Source organism: Petromyzon marinus, chromosome 54, assembly GCF_048934315.1.
Source record: "Petromyzon marinus isolate PM22_M1 ecotype Great Lakes invasive population chromosome 54, UKy_Petmar_22M1.pri1.0, whole genome shotgun sequence".
Classification (NCBI taxonomy): domain Eukaryota; kingdom Metazoa; phylum Chordata; class Hyperoartia; order Petromyzontiformes; family Petromyzontidae; genus Petromyzon; species Petromyzon marinus.
Window position 1 is genome coordinate 718,685 of NC_133720.1, and position 20,882 is coordinate 739,566.

Below are 20,882 nucleotides of genomic sequence, written 5' to 3' on the forward strand. Positions count from 1 at the left end.
TCCTTTTTTCCCCGGAGTAGTTATCGGCCACTTTCCTCTCATCCGTAGGGCTAAAATTCGCAGAGGATCACAGCATGAAATTCCTCTTAACCACGAGAAAAGCCGTGACTGTTAGGAAGCTGCTTAGCTATTCATTATGGGTGGGGGGAGGGGGAAATCGCAAATCGGAAGCAATAGGGCTGTGGATGATAAGAGTCGTGGGTAATGGTGCCGTGGATGAGAGGAGTTCACTTGCAATATAATGGAGGATCGTGAGAAATTGCAGCAGATTTGTGAGGCCTCCATCGAGCATGGCAATTGATGATGATGCATCAGCTTGTTCGGTTTAAGCACAATCGAGTCGAAAAGTCTCGATGCTCAAACGAGCAATGACCGCCGCTCATCTTTGTTGGTGGCCCCAAGCCAATTGTGGAGCTTTCACGTTCCCACGGTCGCAGCAGTTCCGTGTCTCTCTGGGGCGATCGCTGTTTAATTCCCACAAAGCGGTAGACATTTTATCAATCGCACAAGGATGATAGGCCGACCCAAACACGGAATGGAATGTGAACGAGCAACCTCCATTTGACAAGTTTATTGGATTTCATGAAAATCTGAACCAGACCACAATTCTCCCCACTTGTGAATTAAAGCACTGAACTCTGCACAACTGGGAGAACAACACAAACAAATGTAACAATACTATAACGTTTAACAATACAAATATAACCATAAAAATAAATATAGTAGCGCTTTTGAAATGTATGATATGCCAGATAGATGTATATGAACGTGCCTCTGTGTAAAGCATGTTGGGAAAAAGTCTTTGCAAAGGACACAAAATCGCTTTCTCGAAGATGTCTTGGACAAGCAGTTGAGAAAGCAATGCGACCGGCGGAACCCAAATGCATGGCAAGAAAAGGCAACCTTACTTAGCTTATGGTGCACGGGATTCATTCTCGACATGAGGGGGGGGGGGGGGGAGGAGCCCAGGCGCCGGCTGTGAAGAGAGGAGAAACTGGAGCAGGGAGCCCCAGTCTGTAATGTGCGAATGTTAGCCAAGTGCTTGGTTAAGGGCCAGTGTTTGTATGGTGGAAAGAAAAAAAAACATTCTTTATAAATGTTTAAAAGAGGAGTTTGAACTTGACCACATTTTCTGTGTGGCAAACCTGGAAACTATACAACCCACAATGAGATTTTAAAACATGCAGTCTTCCGATTAAGTAAAAAAAAAGTCGTCTCCATGCACAAATGCGATGAGCCAATGGTGGAATTTCCATATTTCTATGACCTCCACAAGACACAACAGCTGTTGATGTCCCACAAACAGTAGGACCCATTTATAATCGAACCCAGAGTGACGATAGAGTTGAGTCAACTTCTGATCGACCACGATCTGAACTCACACTGTTTAGTGAGTAAAGCACTTTATGACATAACCACGTGCCTGTATAACCATTTAAGTTACACGGTGCTTTGAAAGTAAAATCAATATGCGCCACATTACCGCTAATGCATTTAAGGAGACGATTCCTTTGCGCCCAACGTGCCCACAGCCACATTTGCCTCGTCTGTGAAATTCCATCGTTTAAAGTTTTATCGTTTGTTTTGGGAGCGTTAAAATACTCCTGATTCCTCTTGCATCCGAAATGGTGTGTGTCGACCAGTCTACACACGTAAAAACAAGTTCTCAAGTGGAACATTATTTACTTTTCTTAGCCCGGTCACCAATGACCAGATGCAATAACCCCTTGCAGTGCAGTTGGTTTCACACTCTTATACATCACAGGAGGGAAGCCCCAATATACGTGTATATACAGTTTGTATATAAGATCTGGACACTCCCATCAGTGAGCTCCTCCGGCAGGCGAGGCTACGTTGGCTTGTTCATGTAGCCCGCAAGACCAGCCACTGCTTGCCCAAGCAGCTTCTGTTTAGCCGGATAGATGGGGCTAAACAGGTACGGCACGGGCTACAGAAGAGATGTGCTGATGTGGTACAGGAGAATATGGAGCTGAATGGACTTGCCAATGACTGGTAGCAGTGGTACCAAGATCGGCCTCTGTAGAGGAGGCTCGTGAAGGATGATACTGGGCGTTGGAATCAGTTGCCCTCCAACAACGAGCAGAGCGCCCAGCAGATAAAAATAATCTATTTGGTACAATGGGGACCACAGGTAGTGCATGTGACAGTCATTTCAGTCAGTGAACCCATGGCACCTAAGTCTGTTATGTGACTTCCTGCCAGCAAATCTGCAACTCTTCATGTGGCCTCAAGGTGCACCTAGCAAGGCAAAAGTGCTGTGCCGATAACACTGCCACTGCATGGCGCAGCCCTTCAATTGCTTGCTCATGCCACTCTGTGGAAGTGGCCTCCACCACAGAGTTTCTAAAGAGGCCCACGAGAGGACTGAGGTCATTCCAGATTTGTCGTTTTCGTGACTGCAAGGATCCATACTCTTTGGTTATTTCAAGGTGCTCAGACCAAGGTACTCTGCAAACCTTCGGGATACTATCAAAGGTTTGTTCATGAAGCCATCCAGATATATAAACATAGACATAACTTCAACCGAGAAGATGGATATAAATTGAGCAATCATTGGAAAGATGTTATTAACCTGGTAAAACCTTAACTGCTTTATAGTTTGCTTTCATATCCGCAATCTCCAGTCTCTTACACCCAGTCCATCATTCAGAAATTTGCCATGCATGTCAGTCTTGCAGCGCAGGTTCATTTACCGCTCCCTGCTCCTCAGCTTATTTGCCCTCAATGTCATATTTGCTCCCCCCCCCACCCTCTCTTTCCTTGGCTCTGCCCCCCCTCCCTCATCTATATAACCCCCTGTTACTAGCAGATCTTTCTCCTACTTCAGCAACTGTTTTTTGCTGTGGTTGTCCCACCTGATGACGGACGCTTGTCCCACCTGATGACGGACGCTTGTGTTGGGTCCGAAACGTCGTGATTTAATTTATTTTGTATTTTCTTTACCTACGTGACTTTACCGAAAGAACCAAATAGTAAGGATAGAGGTCGTGATGGGGGTGGGAGCAATAAAGCTGGGTAGAATCCTCACTCTAACCCAACCGCAAGCGATGGTTCGACGATGGCCACGCACCAGTTCATACTGCTGGGCGGACAGAGGCGTGGGGAAGGGGATTTAAGAAACATGCCCGATTTGTGTGATGGGCACACGGCGACCAACGGGTTGGTTGCAGGTCCAGGGGGGCATACCGCTACGCCGCGGCAGCATTCCCACGCGCATACACACGGGGGAGCCAAACGTTCGTCCGCGTGAAACGGACGGACCACGGGAACGCGGCGTCTGCGTCGAGGGAACTCCACCTGACGACGATGCCCCGTGGCCTCGAGCTGCGCGATCGTTCCCCAGCTGCGAAGGCACGAGGCCCCGGTCGCCTGTGGCAAAGACTTGCGGGAAGCGCTCGCAGTTCTCCGTGTGTGGACGCCAGCGGAGGAGCGAGGACGGATTCAGTGCGGCGAGCAAGGAGGGGACGCACGGCGGGGCCACGTCGACCGTCGTCCTCACAGTGCCGCTATCGGAGCACGCGGCTCGGCTCACAGCACTAATTATTACCGAGTCCAGGTGTTTAGTTACCTGTAATGAACACAGCTTCTCGAGATGTAGTGAGCCGAGGATCTCAGCAAATTCACCGGGGCCTGCGCACTGCAAACTCTTTTAAGAGGGCAGGCAGAGGCGCCATCTCGTGCTGCACGAGGATGCACGAGCCGCCCCCACTCACGCAGCCCCTCTGGGCGTCGTCTCCCGGGCTGTGCGGCGTTAAATCTGCCACCGCGAGAGGCCCGCGGTGACATTTTCTTCGTTCTGAGGTGACAAACCACCACGAGGACGGAAATGTTGAAAACGATCAGGGACAAGAAGCAAATAAAATAAAGAGAGAAGGAAACACAAAGGTTGGGGGGCATGTAACGGACCGACACGGCCAATGGAGTGCGGTTTCCACAAGTCTCATGACCAAGTGGAAGGAAGAGAAGACCTTGGAGGCGATGGCGGGATAGCGTTAGGGCAGATCTTGCGAGGTTTCCGCGTGTCGACTGTGCAGCAGCGGCAGCAGCGACTGCAGGGTCTTGCCGAGGGAGTCAGCGGTGGCGACGATGAGGAGTGGCGGTGGGACCGTAACGACGCCCGAATCTTGAGGGGGCGGGTGGTGCCAGCGGGTGCCGGCTCGCGCACGCTCGTCGCAAACGAGCAGGAGGAAGGTGGCGGCCGCGTTAGCTCCTCGGCATTATGGGTACAGGGTAGAGCTTGGCGCGGGCTTGGTAGCGCCGCTGGGCCACCTGTACCTCATACTCGGAGCGCGCGATCAGGTCTGGCGTGATGGGCTGGCCCAGGCACACGAAGCCCAGGCACACGTGGCGCTCCAGCCCGAAACTGTAGTCGCAGCTCGTGGTGAGTCCTGCCGTGGCGGCAACGGGGACACGGGGAATGGGTGGTTATAGGTGACTGAGCGAGTGAGTAAATGGGTTGATGGGTGGATGAGTGAGTGCGCGAACGGGTTGGAGGGTGGATGGATGAGCGAGTGGGCGAACGGGTTGATGGGCGGGTGGACGAATGAGTGAGCGAACGGGTTGGTGGGTGGGTCGATGAGTGTGTGCGTGAGCGAACGGGTTGGTGAGTCAGTAGGTGAGTCTGCGTGCGTCAGAACCTGCGAAGTCTCCGTTGCAGATGATGGGTTCCCCGCCCCAGGGCCAGGGGTCAACCTCGGGGTCGTGGTTGTCCAGGAGAAGCATGGTGAGCCGGCGTCGCACGCCGGCCTCACGCTGTCGCAGCAGCGCCTCCTGCCCCACAAACTCCACGCCCTGCTTCGGCCGAGCACGAGACCGGCACAGGCAGCACGAGAACCACAACGATAAGAAGGGATGTTGAAAGACATGTTATTTCAATTCTTATTAATTGTATATATATTTAACTTTAGATTTTTAAATGTATATAATCATTTTGTTGTTGTTATTGTTACAGTGACAAGTCAAGAAATATTTAAGGCTGTGTCTCCCTCACGGTTGCCCTGGGTGAAAAGTGGTGTCCTTACCCAATCCTGGCCCAGCCTGGCTTACCACAAACCCAAAACCCAATAAACACACACAGCAACTGAGACCAGCTGTGAACAGAGCAGGTGAGAGCAGAGAAGATCAGGCCAGGCTCCTAGAGACAAGAGCAGAACACCATCTACCAGGCTTGACAAGATTTCACCCAGCCAATGCAGACTTGTCTAGTCGAGACCAGACCCAGCCTGACCCAAACACAACCAGATGCATCTCAAATAGACCCAGCCAGATCCCGGGCGGGGTGGAGACGTGGTGGTTCATGCGCATGGTACCACCAGACACACGGCCGTGCCCATGGGACCACCAGACAATGTAAATCTTTGCGGGCCTGCGCAGTCCCGCTGTCTCGCCTTGTCAAACTTGACGCGGAACTCTCGGCCGCACTCGAGCGGGGTCGTGCGCGGGTCCAAATCCTGGCCCCAGAACGCGAAGAGCTTCTCGATGCGGAGGCTGCGCAGCGCCAGGTACCCCGCGTTGCGGATGCCGAACTTCTTTCCCACGTTCATGAGCTCGTTGTAGACGTGCAGCGCGTACTGTCGTGCCGGAGGAGCGGGGAGAGAGGCGGTGGGCGGTGAACATCGGCAGCCACGTCGTTTGCACTCGGTCCACCCACGTGTGGCAGGGGGAAACACTCAATCCCATACAGTTGGGACACACGGAGATTAGTCCACCACGATTGGTGTGGCATCTTCAGCTGGAGAGCCAGGGTATGACACTTCGACAGCGGTTAGCGCGTTGCGCAACAAACCCAGCGATGTAAGAATCCCGCTCACGGCCAACATCAGTGACGAATATCCGAAACTGGTCCTGGGTCTCCCCTTAGGTCGACTCGGCCTTGTGAGCACCTGGTGCAGTGTGTAAAACATCGGTACTGGGGAGACAAAGGCGGCCGGGTGCAGTGCTGGCCACCTGCCTGCCAACAGCACTTGCCCCAACGGTCTGTTGAAGGCTATACGGGGGACCTTTGTGTGTGTTTGTGTGTTGTCGAACCTCTGTTGGGATGTAGAGCATGAAGCCTGGCTCCCCCGTGTGGGTCATGCTCATAATGCGAATCCCATTTGCGTAGCCGATGCTCATCTCCTGCAGCACAGACAAAGCCAAAGATACATACAAAGATCCCCCGTATAGCATTTACAAACTTGTTGGGGCAAGTGCTGTTAGCGAGCACCTATGTAGGCCGGCACGGCACACAAGGGGGTGGGTGGTCAGCACTATGCCCGGCCGCCTTTGTCTCCCGAGTGGCGATGTTTACACATCGCACCAGGTACTCAGTTAAGGCTCAGTTAACCTAGGGGAGGCCCAGGACTGGTTCAAATAATCGTCACTGGTGTTGGCTGTGAGCGGGAATCGAACTTAGGTCGCCGGCTACGAAGTTAAATGCACGCTCACTCACATAATCATACACACTTGCACACTGATTCACTCACACACCTATACACTCAATCACACTCTGCAGAGCAAGGGAGAACGTACAAACTCAACAAAGGCACCCGAGTCAGGAATGGAACCTGGGTTGGTGTTGCTTCGAGTCGCGAGCGTTACCACTGCACTGCCACCCCTATCACTGCCCGCTACTAGGCAGCAGTGAGGAGCGGGAGACCAACCTTGCAGAGCATGGAGGGGAAGTGCTCGGGGGTGACGGGCGTGTACGAGAGTTCCGACAGCACGTCTTGCGCCCGGGGCCCGATGAGGTTCAACGCTGCAATGGTAACCGCCAGCCGCACACACACACGCGCACGCCCGCACAGGCACGCAGACATGTACACACGTGAACATACAGCACAGAGGCGGCTTTGCATTTAAACACCGTGTATTATTCATGCAACCGTCCAATGAATGGGTACGCGTACATGACTGCTGCACAGGCCGTCTGGGTTGTTTGACCATACTTCACCACGCTGGTCAATGAAGATGTAGAGGGAAGATGTAGATGTGAAGAAGTAGAGGACTGCAATGGTTTTGCCGTACCATCCCTCACCTGCCCAGCACGTAGTCCCGCGGCCTAGCACACCTGTTATGCATGACGGTCGGCCATCCAAGCACTATCCAGCCTCGACCCCGCTGCTTAGCTTGCGGGAGGACTAGCGAAAGTCCGGTGGATAGGTCACGGGTATCGTTATGGCCATTACCGGTGCGTTACCGCCGCTGCCGCCGCCCGGGTGTAGCGATTACCCGTGTACTTGTCGGAGACGTCCTCCAGCTGCACGGAGCCGTCGGCGGGGAGGTGCTGGCTTAGCCAGCGCCAGCTGCGCACGTGCTGGTCGGTCGGAGAGATCACCAGGAAACTGTCCGCACACAAAGACAAAGATCAGCCACAAAGCCTTAACAGGTGGGTTGCTGTGTGATGCCGGCTTCAGCATAGCACGGCGTGCGATGCACCGTCATCGCGTACACCCCATAGGTGGGTGTAGTACCAGCCCTAGCGGGGCTTGGTGAGAGCTGGGATAGTGCGGGCACCACGCATAGCGCGTAGTGCGAGCTCCCACAAGGGGGAGCGGGAGAGTGTCAGCCCAGGCGCAGGGTTGCCCCGGGCCATGGCACTCTGGTTGACCCCGTAGACACGTGATCTGGAGTGTCCACAGAGAAGGCCCCAGGTGGGGGGCTAGGGGGTGATCACGTGTCCAGGGAGAGCTCTCGAGAGGGATCGAGGGGGAGCTAGAAGGCTCGAGAAGGAGGGCGGGGCCGAGGGCGGAGCGGCCCCGACCCGGGGGGATATAAGGTGGGTCCCTGAGAGGGACCGGGGTCGCTGCATTCGATAAGCTGAAGCTCCACGTCTACAAGCTGGAAGCTCTACGTCCTACGAGGCATCAACACGTGGTCGGGGACCAGAGTGAGGGCCCAACCCTTCGTAGCTGTAACTCCTACGTATAGTGTACAGTGAGGGAAAAAAGTATTTGATCCCCTGCTGATTCTGTACATTTGCCCACTGACAAAGAAATGATCAGTCTATAATTTTAATGGTAGGTTTATTTGAACAGTGAGAGACAGAATAACAAAAAAATCCAGAAAAACGCATGTCAAAAATGTTATAAATTGATTTGCATTTTAATGAGGGAAATAAGCATTTGACCCCTCTGCAAAACATGACTTAGTACTTGGTGGCAAAACCCTTGTTGGCAATCACAGAGGCCACCAGGTTTGCACACATCTCAGGAGGGATTTTGTCCCACTCCTCTTTGCAGATGTTCTTCAAGTCATTAAGGATTCAAGGCAGACGTTTGGCAACTCGAACCTTCAGCGCCCTCCACAGATTTTTTATGGGATTAAGGTCTGGAGACTGGCTAGGCCACTCCAGGACCTTAATGTGCTTCTTCTTGAGCCACTCCTTTGTTGCCTTGGCCGTGTGTTTTGGGTCATTGCCATGCTGGAATACCTATCCACGACCCATTTTCAATGCCCTGGCTGAGGGAAGGAGGTTCTCACCCAAGATTTGACGGTACATGGCCCCGTCCATCGTCCCTCTGATGCGGTGAAGTTGTCTTGTCCCCTTAGCAGAAGAACACCCCCAAAGCATAATGTTTCCACCTCCATGTTTGACGGTGGGGATGGTGTTCTTGGGGTCATAGGCAGCATTCCTCCTCCAAACAAACACGGCGAGTTGAGTTGATGCCAAAGACCTCCATTTTTGTCTCATCTGACCACAACACTTTCACCCAGTTGTCCTCTGAATCATTCAGATGTTCATTGGCAAACTTCAGACAGGGCATGTATATGTGCTTTCTTGAGCAGGGGGACCTTGCGGGCGCTGCAGGATTTCAGTCCTTCACGGTGTAGTGTGTTACCAATTGTTTTGTTGGTGACTATGGTCCCAGCTGCCTTGAGATCATTGACAAGATCCTCCCGTGTAGTTCTGGGCTGATTCCTCACCGTTCTCATGATCATTGCAACTCCACGAGGTGAGATCTTGCATGGAGCTCCAGGCCGAGGGAGATTGAGAGTTATTTTGTGTTTCTTCCATTTGCGAATAATCGCACCAACTGTTGTCACCTTCTCACCAAGCTGCTTGGCAATGGTCTTGTAGCCCATTCCAGCCTTGTGTAGGTCTACAATCTTGTTCCTGACATCCTTGGATAACTTTTTGGTCTTGGCCATGGTGGAGAGTTTGGAATCTGATTGATTGATTGCTTCTGTGAACAGGTGTCTTTTATACAGGTAACAAGCTGAGATTAGCAGCACTCCCTTTAAGAGTGTGCTCCTAATCTCAGCTTGTTACCTGTATAAAAGACACCTGGGAGCCAGAAATCTTTCTGATTGAGAGGGGGTCAAATACTTATTTCCCTCATTAAAATGCAAATCAATTTATAACATCTTTGGCATGCGTTTTTCTGGATTTTGTTGTAGTTATTCTGTCTCTCACTGTTCAAATAAACCTACCATTAAAATCATAGACTGATCATTTCTTTGTCAGTGGACAAACGTACAAAATCAGCAGCGGATCAAATACTTTTTTCCCTCAATGTAGTTAGCTGGGTGGTCACCAACCTAGGCTGTATCTGGTAAAGGGGAAGTTACCCCCTATTATTACCCCCTTGTGTTAACGTGTTGATGTTAAATAAATGTGCTGCCTCTAAAGAATAACGTCTGTGACTCAGTTGGACTACAAATGCACCAACATGTACACAAGCGTGCACACAAGCCTTGGACGACAGCACACAGAGAATAGTGGGAAGCAGTTGGGATAGCACCCATGCAATGCTGGGAATCAAGGGGGCAGCTCTCAGTATGACAATACAAGAAGCAGACACATTTGGAATTCTGGGAATCACGGAGATGACGTGTAGGGCATGATGAGCAGCAGCAGCGCCCACATGTGGAAACAAAAGTCTATTTGCAAGGTAGAGCTGTCTATGCTGCACAAAACCCACAGTGCACGTATCTAGAGCTCCGTCAATAAGTCAATTAATCGGGTAAATATTGCAATTGACTACTTTTGTCCTCTTCCAAGACGTCTGGCCAGCGTGAAAGAGTCGCCCAAAATAACCTCGGGTGAAGTTTTCTAGAGCTCCCACTCGAGGAGGCCCTTCCGCCAGCAGTGGCGACAGTGAGCCGCTGCAGGGCTGCACTTTTGCCACCGTTTACTTTTGTTGTGGTCGATCACTCGGGCAATGGCTGCTGCCCTTACTTCCTGCCTCCCAAAGGTGGGAAACCACCTCCCTCGCCGCTACAAGTAACGCCCAGCGCACCGCGGCCAATGGCGATGGCGGCATTGCCAATCCCCGGCCCATTACCCCCTCCTGTTCAGCGGGCGGCGTTTCCCCCAAACGATTTTCCGTTTCACCCAATTTGTCGAGTTTAGCTGAAACCGACAAGCAGGGGGAGCCTTTCTCATTTGTATGGCTGATGCCGAGCAAAAACTACAATCTCCCATGTAGGTGGTCAAGCCAGATAACTGCGTCAGGAGCAGCGGAGTGTATCGCCGTGATGTCTCCTTCGTATTTGTGGATCGGGCGTTCCGTCGCTATACGTTGTACGGTCTGTTCTAGATTACCAGTCACACACAAGAGAGTTTTAAATTTTCCATGGATGCATCAGGTATCTGCATCTACTGCCACGGTTTGTGCAATGGATGCGATTTAGCGAGGGGGGGAGTGATCGGTAACTTCAACGATCCGATGACGTACCCGGCTCTGCGAGCACCTCCGTGGGGAGGAGCACCGAGCGGGGGGGAACCGACACTCACTTGCCCTTGGTGACGCGCACAGCGCTGCAGTCATTCTCGTAGCCGCCGGCCTCGTTCAGCATGCCCGTGTGCGCGATGCTGCCCACGGGGACGTCCAGGTCGTTGGCGCACAGCGACTGCAGCAGCTCCAGAGATTCGCTGCCCGCCGACTGCACGCACCACCACGCACGAGAACACCTTGTGAAATTCCGAATAACAACAACGATGATATTGAGTTTTTATGCAGCGGCGTGATTCGTGCAAAATGCGTCACACGCGGTGCTGCCCAATTCGCCAAGACGCAACTGCTGATGAGTGTTTAGACACGTGGGAGGAAACCGGAGCACATGGAGAAAATAAATGCATGCGAGGGTGAAACAACTCTATCCCATACTGATCGAACAGATGGAGATTAGTCCACAGTTGCTATACCGCCTTCTATGGGCCACCCAGGGTATGGCTTTTCCTTGACGTCTGTGTGTAATCCACCAACCCTCGCTGCTGCCTCCCCAGTGGTGCTGGATTACAGGTGGCCACGTAAAGCAGCGTAGCCACGGCCACTTGGCCATGCCGTGATCACGTGTCCCTCTTCCTCAGTCCAACTCCAAGCAAGCATCTCGCCATGCTTCTTTGCGCACTTTTTGGATTGTATTCCATGCTCTGTCGGGGTTCGTGTTTCCTATCCGTAAGTCACCGCAGGTGGAACGCACCATTCTTCTGTCGGGAGATTGGGATTTTTAGATTATTTGTCTTCATCAAATGTAATTTTCCATCGTGCGAGCGAGAGAGCGAGGAGACAGCGACTGTGCAAGCAATGAAGTGAGAACGTCGCCCTTTGCGGCTGTGCATGAGGTGCGGCTTTACCGAACCAAACTCACCCGCAGCTCAAACTTGGTGAAGGAGGTCATGTCAATGACGCTGACGCCCTCCCTGCACGACGCCACCTCTGCCCGCACGATGTCGAACCAGCTCGGCTTGAAGAAGGTTCCTCTCTCGTCCACCTCGTGTGGCCAATCTGCCCGCAGCCACGCGACAATGCGCTTATATATACACACAGTGTATACACATATACACACTTGTTACCAGGAAAGCCTCAAGATGTGTTTTTCAGGAGGGTCCTGCCAAGTTTCTGTCGCAGGAGGCAATGTTACTGCTGTGTGTGTTCCCAATTGAGTAATTTGTGGGTAATTTTTCAACATTGGTATGTTGTGGCCAATGCCAGTTACGTTGTGCGATTGTTTTTTAGCTTCGGGAGGAAGCCGGTGAACCCGGAGGAAACCCATGTAGGCACAGCACACGAGGGAGTCGGTGGCCAGCACCATGCCCGACCACCTTTGTCTCCCCTGTGGCAATGTTTACACACCGCACCAGGTGCTCATTTGAGGCTGAATCGACCTAGGGGAGGTCCGGAACCCATTCAGGTAATCATCGCTGGTATTGGCCGTGAGCGGGAATTGAACTCGGGTTTCCGGGTTCGTTGCACAGCGCGCTAACCACTGCACCACCGCTCCCCACAAGAACACACTCACTCGCACATTCTGCAGAAAGAAAGCGAGAGTAGTTATAGACTTAGTTTAACGTTGGAGGCTTTCGAGACCAAAATCCATGAGAGTTTTTTTTTTAGTTAGATCGCGTAAATATATAAAAGTGTCATTAAAACCCGCCACCAGCCGACACAGCCAACTAGTAAGGGTTGTCACGTAAACAGAACGTGACAATTCGTCACTAGTACAGCACACCGGTGTGTTGGAAAGCCAAGCCACAACATTTACAATCTGAGTACGCGGTATCGCTAGTAATTACAACTAGCTTCATCAGGCGACAGCCAGATTTGTGGACAAGTCTTACTGTTTCGATCCTTGTATAGAGGCGTAGATGTGGTGACCACACTTCTGCGCTCTTGTGCAAAGTGGAGGGGGGGGATTACTGAGTCCACTTTACATGATGCATGTGCATTATGCGAGCCCTTTGATCTTGTCCTTCCTGTCTATTGTGTGTATTAAAATAGCTGTACCAACGGTAATCCCTGTTGAAGTACGCTGCCCTTTGTAGGCATGCATTTAAACAATGTATTATTTGATGATTCGCTTCCACGCAGCACTAAGGCGGTAGCTATCCAAACAGTTAAAATTATTTGTATTTCTTTAAATTTCGATAGATTCTCTAATTACTGAGTCAACGTACATTATGCATCAGAAAGTCGCATGAGTCGGAAAACGAACCCAGGCACTCATCGCTGCGAGGCACGGATGTGTCCACACAAGAGAGGAGCATACGGGGTGGGCTCGTGAGGGCGCACCGGGCGGCACGAAGAACTTGGCTCGCTCGTAACCGTGCTTCTCGGCCCAGCGGGCGCCCTGCGCATCCAGGCGGTCAAACAGCGGAGACATCCGCAGGCGCCGGCCTGTCTGGAACTCCACGTGCGGGAACTTGCGCTCAAACGTGAGCGCTGCAAAACAACAACAGGACAACAACCGCTACAACAACAAATAAAGAATTATGGCAATATTAGCTGCCGTTCATGGAATGTCGAACGAAAGAACCCAAGTCAACAAGTGTGCCCTTGGACAGAGATTAAATAGCATTTGTCCAAGCTCTATGGTCATTTACATATGAAGATGTTTTGAATCTATAAATAAGTGTAGCTAGAGTAAACCCACGTGTGCAAGGAGGCAACACTCTATCCCACAGAGAAGGGGGAGATAATATAGGTCCACATTTTGCTGTACTGCCTTCTGGTGAGCCAGGGTATGGCTCCTGGATGCCCACAAGAAGAGAGTTTTACAACATCTGTGTGTGATCCACCAACCCTCACTGCCTCAACAGTGCTGGACTACAGTGCCACATGCATAGGCACCACCGCCAACTGCATCTGCTGAATGTCATTTGAATAATGCACAAAAGCACATTGAAGGCAACAATAATAATGTACGGAGCTTTGTCAATTTATTTCTGGATTGGATCTAGGCCTCCCCATACTGTGTCAATCATGGAAGTTGTTTGACCATACTTCACCATGCTGGTCAGTGCAGTTTGGTGAAGGGTGAAGCGAGGGAGGGGGTGAACCAGGACCAGTTCAGATATCACTCATCACTGACGTTAGCCACCCTGTCCTGCCATGAAATCCCTTGCATCCATCTCAAACACGATGCTCAATAGCTAACCACTTATTTTTGAACTGATTGGTTAGAGGAGTCCAGGTCTCTGACTCATGCGGTAAACACGGACACCCAGCGGTAAACACGGACAACCCAGCGGGTTCACGGGAGATGCGCCCACGGGGGCGGTGTGGGAAAGGGGGGGGACTTACGCACGACCTCCATGATGCGGTGGCGCAGGAACGTGCGGCTGCTCTGGAGGCCCCCGAAGCGGCGGACGTCCAGGGGCCACACGTTCTCGGAGGGGCTCCCGGTCACCATCCACTCCGCCAGGTACCTGGCGCCGCACAACGCAGCGGTCGTTCAGCCGGGCGGCGGTGGCCACACAAACGTCGCGAAACCGTCCCCGGCGAGGAGGAGAGCCGGCGCCGAGCGCGACGCGCGCACTCACTTGCCCAGGCCCCCGGCCAGCGTCGATCCGGCCGAGTTCATCCCGGCGAGGACAAAGTAGTTGTGGACGTTGGGCGCCTCGCCCATGATGCAGCGCAGGTCCGGCGTGAACGCCTCGGGGCAGTTCACGAGGCGCGACACGGCCGCCCCGTCCAGGCCCGGCATGCGGTGCAGCAGCGCGCCCAGCAGGGGCTCTGCGAGGGTCAAAAATACACAGACGAAGATCCCCCGTATAGTCTTTAACACTCTATTGGGTCAAGTGCTGTTGGCGAGCACCTATGAAAGGCGGTACGGCACACGAGGGGGTGGGTGGCCGGCACCATGCCCAGCCGCCTTTGTGTCCCTCATGGTGATGTTTATATATAGTACGAGGTACTAATTTGAGGTTGAGCCGACCTTGGAGTGAGCCAGGACCGGTTCAGATAATCGTTACCGGTGTTGGCCGTGAGCGGGAATCGAACTAAGGTTACCGGATTCGCAGCACAGTGCGCTAACGACTGCCCCACCGCTCCGTGGGGGGCGCACATACACACACAGCGAATAAGATCACGCCTCGTGTGGCCTCCACGACCTCTTCTCCACTGCACAGCCGTGCAGGGGCTGTGCCAAGCCAGCCCGGCGCAGCTCAGGTGCCAGGTTGTTTATCCATTGCACAAGCAGAGCTGACCTGAGTTCGATTCCTGTCCACAGATAAAATCCGTGACCGCCACCCTCGCGCCCACACTGGAGTCTCTCATGAAAGTGCGGGAGATGCGGAGCTCGGAGCAAGTGCTGGCATGCGTCCCGCTCGCGTACCGTAGTGGTCCCAATCTTGCTCCATCGTCTGGAACTCCACCTGGTTCTTGCCCTCAGTGAAAATGGGTTTGGGGTTCTTCTCGTACCCTCCTGACAGCACGCCGCCCTGCCACTCTCGCACGTACACACGGCCATCCAGGTCCAGGATCACTGCACACACACACACACACAAAGACAAAGATCCCCCCTTTAGTTTTACCAGACTGTTTGGGGGCAAGGGCTGTTAGTGAGCAGCACCTATTTAGGCTGGCACGACACACATGGGGGTGGTGTGGTCGGCACATGCCCAGTCCTTTTGTTTCCCCACTGCTGATATTTATATACCATTCTGGGTACCGAAGTAAGATTGACTTGACCTAGGGGAGGCCCATGACAGGTTTAGATAATCATGACTGATGTGAACTGTGACCAGGAATCGAGCTTGGGTTTGCCTGGCCACAATGGCATTACCGTGGCTTGTCTTTAATTTTCAAGTTATAAAGGAGATGTGTGCATCGGCCTGGTGATGTTCTGATGCAGGTGATGGTTACACCGATGTCTTGAGGAGGAGGAATGTCAAAGCCATGAGGTGTGTTTATTCTAGAACAAATACGAAATGATAATGACCATGAAACGGCGGGAGCCTCCGGTGGACGGGTGGCTGCACGGGGGGCGTGGATACCTGGTAGATTCTCTCCGAACGGCGGGGAGAGTGGCTGCGTGAGCAGGTAGAAGTGCTCACACGGGTGCAGCGGCACCGACACCGCCTCGTCGGAACACTGGCCCAGCTCATACGCCCACTGCACGCACGGCCAGGGCGACACCGCAACACTCAGCGCTCAGAGGCTCACGGCCAAGCGGCCCAGCGGACGAGGCAGAGCCTGGTCACGGTCGCGATATTACGCTCGCCATCGTGACGTCACCCTCACTAGATTTCCACGTGGCCCCTCTCGGCCTCCCGGTGGGGGGGAGCTACGAGATTCCCAACATGGCCGTCGCGTGCGCCCGGTCTAGACCCTGTGCGGTGTCGCGTCTCTCGCCTGCCCGGCGCAGTTGACGAAGAACTCGCACTCGACTTCTCCGTGGTCCGTTTCCACGGCCGTCACGCGGCCCTTGTCCACCAGGATGTGGTTCACCGCCGTCCGCTCGCGAATCTGCACCCCTGGGGAGAGAATCGAGAATCAGAAATGCAGGCGCCAGGGTCCCGTTCTCAGTTCGTCAGAGTTACACGTGGCTGTGGCCGAGGACTCGAAACGACGGCGCTGCAGATCTGCTGCTCGCAGGTGGTGACGTTGTGGACAAAATTAAGACGTGCGGTGAACTCGCTTCCCAGACTGAGAAGGAGTCCAGTGATGTCCAACGTGGTGCAATGTTATTCCACTACCAATCTCTGGGTAGCACAACGACCCATTCTGATCTCATAAACATGTTTTATACATCACAAGTGTCAAACTCATGTCCGCTTCCTTTCCGAGGCATTGTGAGGCATTGTGAGTGAGCGGGTAAATGAGTGGTTGGGTAAATTAGTGGTTGGCTGAATCAGCAATCAGCCAGACTAGTGAGCAGGCAGACGAAGGAGGGGCGAGCAGGTAATTGGGTGAGGAGAAGGTTGTGTGAACAGCTGAGAGGGCAAGTGAGTGAATGGATAGAAGGGTGAGTGAATGGATAGAAGGGCGAGTGGAAAAGCGAGCTGGCAGGTCGAGAAAGTTGGCGGATGAGAGGCTAAGAGGAAAGCCACGTGAGTGAATGGATGATCGAGTGAATGGGCGAGTAGGCAGATATATGAGCCAGTGAGTGGGCAGGCAAGTGAATGGACAAGATGATTGAGTTCAGGGGGAATGGGTGGAAGTGAACGGGCAGGCGAGCGAGGAAGAGAGCAAGCGAACCAGCGGATAAGTGACCCAACAACCGAAGAGCATTGTAAGTTGGCAGTTGAGAGGAGGACTGCCCTCACCGTGGGCAACGGCTGCATGAGCCAGGGCACGGCACACGTCGCCAGGGGAGACGGTGCCGTCGCCCGGCACGAGGAGACCGCCCACGATATCCCCGGTGCCGCCACCATCACCACCGCGAGCCCTCACCCACGGGTGCATCTCCAGCACCTGCTGTGCCGTCAGCATCATGGCCTCTGTGCCCCGCGCACTACCGACCGCACCACATCACAAGCTCCATCAGCCCATGTACCACTTTAGTCAACTTCAGCTGATACCATTATGAGTTATATTATTGTAACACTGCCTCCGATCTTGTCAGATCTTGAAAGCTAAGAAGGTTCGAGCCTGGTTGGTGCTTATGGATGGCTGACCACCACACATTACACAGGTGTCTGCAGGGCTACGTTGTCAGTGGAGGACATTGCAGTCAAATATTTTAATTTAACTGTACCATTCTCCAATGTCTATGCACCCCACCATCACGAACCCACACGGATCAGTAAGGTGAAGTATGGTCAAATAACCCCAATGACCTGCATGACATGGTTTAACAAGTGGTCAAACATTCAGTAGTGGATTGACAATCGGGCATTATTAAAGCATTTGTCTCCACCAACAGCAAGTGGCAGCAGACAACAAGAACGTTTAAGACTTTTAAAAAGTCATCATTATAATTCAATGCACATCGATCTTACTTCAGCTGAGCTGCGATCCTCTGTAGGGAGATGATCCGGTCTTGAGTCTGTGCCAGCGATATAACGCCAGTCTTCTTAAATCCTAAGGGTTCATGTTTAGCAGCAGGGCGACCATCACGTTGGCAACAGTTATATCATCTGAAAATCTCTTTAATCTTCTTCAAAAACTACATCAGGGTTGCACCAAGGCTCTCTTCCACAGTCAGATTAAGAAAGCCATTTGGAACTACTGCATAGTCCCAGAGTTTCGCAATTACTACTGTTACCGATTAACTGTTTTGTTTGGTGGATTTGCTGAAAAAAAGGCTTGGAAAATGGATCTAAAACGGAATTTAACGCAATAATGTTGTTGTAGCGTGGTCGGAGACTAGGGGAACCTAGTTTAACAACGGGTGGCTGATACCCGGATGCGAACCTAGGCGTTCAGTGGTGTCGGCTCAGCGCTCTGACTTCTGAGCCACCCCGAGCCGAAGGCAATCAAAATGATCTGTGGATGACAAGGCAAACAACAGGCATACTGTTGCAGACTCTCTCCGCTTGATGAGACCGCTCTGGCCACCGTGAGTGAGGTGGAACTCACGACAAATGGAAGCGCCCCGACCGACCGCTACCTGTGCTTATTCCCGTGTCCTTCTCCAGGCTTTGGTACAGCTTGAGGGAGTAGTCGGCAGCCTCAATCTCCAGAGGCAGGTGCCGCACACTGCTGACGATCCCAGCGCACATACGAGTCGTTCCTCCTGACAGCCTGGGGGGGGCAAGGGGCAGGAGTTGAGAGCAGATGACGATGAACGGACGAGAAATCGAAGGCCTGATTCGGCAGCGGTGCAGATTCAGGTGCAGCCCTGTTAGGCAATCTACTGTTAAATGAGCGCCCCCCCCCCACACCATATGGGCCATGAGACTTATTTGACCATACTTCCCCAGTCTGGCCAGTGCGGGTTGGTGAACGGAGCGAGTATGGATGTGGGAGCAAGGTATAGCTACAGTAGATTGTGCTGCTACACTCATCACTGCTGCCTGCCCAGACCCATGGATCATAAAGGGCGTGTGGTATTATGGGGCACATTCTGGGACTGTCACTGTGGTTTTCCTTCCCTCGATTACGACAGTGAAAAGGGACAACTTTTGTGACATTGTAAATATATATACATTGTACCCGTAAGGCCGTCTCTTAATGACAATGTGCTGTTACCACCAACGCCAGTGATGCCACCAAACCTCACCACTGCTTCCATGCTCACTCTCAACGACTCATGGATTAAGGAAGCCCAGTACACAGTACACACACAGCCGCACTAGTCGGGGCCGCCGCGATGTTACGTAGTTCATCCCCGTGTTTGTTAACAGCCCCGTTTGCCATAGCTTGTGCCTGCAAATTTTGGGTAACCATCTGATCAATTTGGGTAGTTTCCAATAGGGCCGTTCCCAAATGGCAATATAAGTTTATACTTATTAGCGTTTGGGCGATATTGGATAATCTTTTTCAGAGTTACAGGTCCACCGCTAATCGAATGAACAAAATTAATGCATAAACGTTTTCAACCCGAGTTGATAATCACCAAAAGGCAAAATGTACCGCCACGTAACCACAATTACCCGTGCGCGCATTCCACCACAGAGAATCCCAACAGTGTTCTTCTCCTGGTTAAATAAAGGCTAGAGAACAGGTGGCAGCGCCGGTGAGTAACGAGACACTGTGGGGTTAAGCCCGAAGGCTGCGCTCCGCTGTAAATATAGAAACTGGTCGCTCAAGTCGCAGCAGCAGCAACAACAACACAAACAGCAACTCGTGGGATGTGGCCCTGATTTACGCAACGTTTTAGTTTGAAACTCGTGTTAAATTTAACCAGGTTAGAGCTAAGGTCGTGTCAGTGACGAATGTGTTGCGTTTTATTGTTGTTGTTAACTGTGCTGGTGAACCACATGTGGCGGTCCGTGCGGGGTTATGGTCGGAGAGCCGGGGAGTGGATCAGGATGTCACTCGCCACTGAAGTTAGCCGTGGCCACCGTTCAAGAACTCAGGTTGCCAGGTTCACAGCACAAGTACGTGAACCACAGAACCACGTAAGCATGAGGAACTTCTTTAGCACCGTACTGTCACTTCACCCCAGGACGACCGCGGTTAACATGCCCACACAATTATTTGTGACCGTATCGTCCCCGGAGTGGACGAACGGTTCGATTCCAGGTGACGAGTGACATCTGAAACCAGAGCCGAAACACAGCGTGGGGGAGGAGAGAGGCCTTCATCATCCAGCAGCGGCATTGACAGGCAGCGGGGGTCAGAGGGGAGAGATGGGGGTCAACGCTGGACCGTCGTTACCTGCCCTGCTCCAGCAGCAGCACGTCCGTCCAGCCGAGCTCGGCGAGGTGGAACGCCACCGACGAGCCCACGATGCCTGCGCCGCACACCACGACGCGCGCCCGGGCCGGCAGCGGCTCGGCGCCCCCGCGGCCTCCCGCAGCGCCCGAGGTGGCGGCGACGCTGAGGAGGCGACGGTGGAGGAGCGACCCCGCCCCGAGGCCGTGCCGCTGCCGCTGCTGCTCCTGGGGGGGGTCGTGGTGGTCCCGCCGGGCGCTGCCCGCGAAGCCGCCGCCGCCGCCGCTGCCGGGCCGCGCGCGGAGGAGCCTCAGCCTGGGCAGCATCGGTCAGGGGCGGAGGGAGACGACGGGGGGCCGCCGACGCTGCCCATGCAAAGGACAACGACGAGGAGATGGTGACGACGACGAGGAGATGGTGACGACGAGGAGATGGTGACGGCGACGAGGAGATGTTGACGGCGACGAGGAGATGGTGACGGCGAGGAGGAGAGGCAGGGACGAGGCTGCGCCTCCCCGGGCGTGGTGTTTGTTGATCTTGAGCCGTCACTGCCAAACTACGGCGAGCGCGTTGCCGGGTCAAAGGTCAAGAGCACTTGTTAAAAAAAAACACATCTATTTAAATCCACGGCTGGACGCAATTGTTTTTAAACAATACATTACCCGAAGTGGCGAGTTTGCGTTTTTTTGCGCAAATATCAGAAGTCACCGTTGTCAAATCCACTGCTGAACGATGACCTCGCCGGTGACAGACGGGGCACGTTTGACCACAGCACTCGACACGGCGCTGCTGCTGCTGCCTGCTGGTTGAAGGGGTCACCCGGCTGGTTGAAGGGGTCACCCGGCTGGTTGAAGGGGTCACCCGGCTGGTTGAAGGGGTCACCCGGCTGGTTGA

At 53.2% G+C, this 20,882-nt stretch overlaps 1 protein-coding gene across 1 annotated transcript; it reads right to left on the reverse strand.

Annotated features, from left to right (window-relative positions):
• Positions 1-556: 556 nt before the first annotated feature.
• PDPR (pyruvate dehydrogenase phosphatase regulatory subunit) lies at positions 557-20,553 on the reverse strand. The gene is made up of 18 exons (XM_032974517.2): positions 19,992-20,553; positions 18,280-18,413; positions 17,669-17,750; positions 16,994-17,181; positions 16,080-16,201; positions 15,722-15,839; positions 15,061-15,210; positions 14,267-14,459; positions 14,028-14,152; positions 13,017-13,166; positions 11,596-11,732; positions 10,739-10,887; positions 7,231-7,343; positions 6,663-6,757; positions 6,049-6,138; positions 5,409-5,591; positions 4,659-4,812; positions 557-4,409 (listed from the first exon to the last, which is right to left on the reverse strand). The coding sequence occupies exons 1-18, from the start codon at positions 20,312-20,314 to the stop codon at positions 4,225-4,227; spliced, it is 2,691 nt and encodes an 896-aa protein (XP_032830408.2). The 5' UTR covers positions 20,315-20,553; the 3' UTR covers positions 557-4,224.
• Positions 20,554-20,882: the final 329 nt, after the last annotated feature.

Bases quoted from the DNA above. Each gene is read 5' to 3' on its own strand.
- PDPR (XM_032974517.2), bottom strand. From the start codon at position 20,314: ATGCTGCCCAGGCTGAGGCTCCTCCGCGCGCGGCCCGGCAGCGGCGGC. The intron at 15,840-16,079 runs GCGAGAGACGCG...CCGTGCGTGCAG, and splicing joins TCGTCAACTGCGCCGGGCAG to TGGGCGTATGAGCTGGGCCA. The intron at 14,460-15,060 runs GTACGCGAGCGG...TGACCCTCGCAG, and splicing joins GCAAGATTGGGACCACTACG to AGCCCCTGCTGGGCGCGCTG.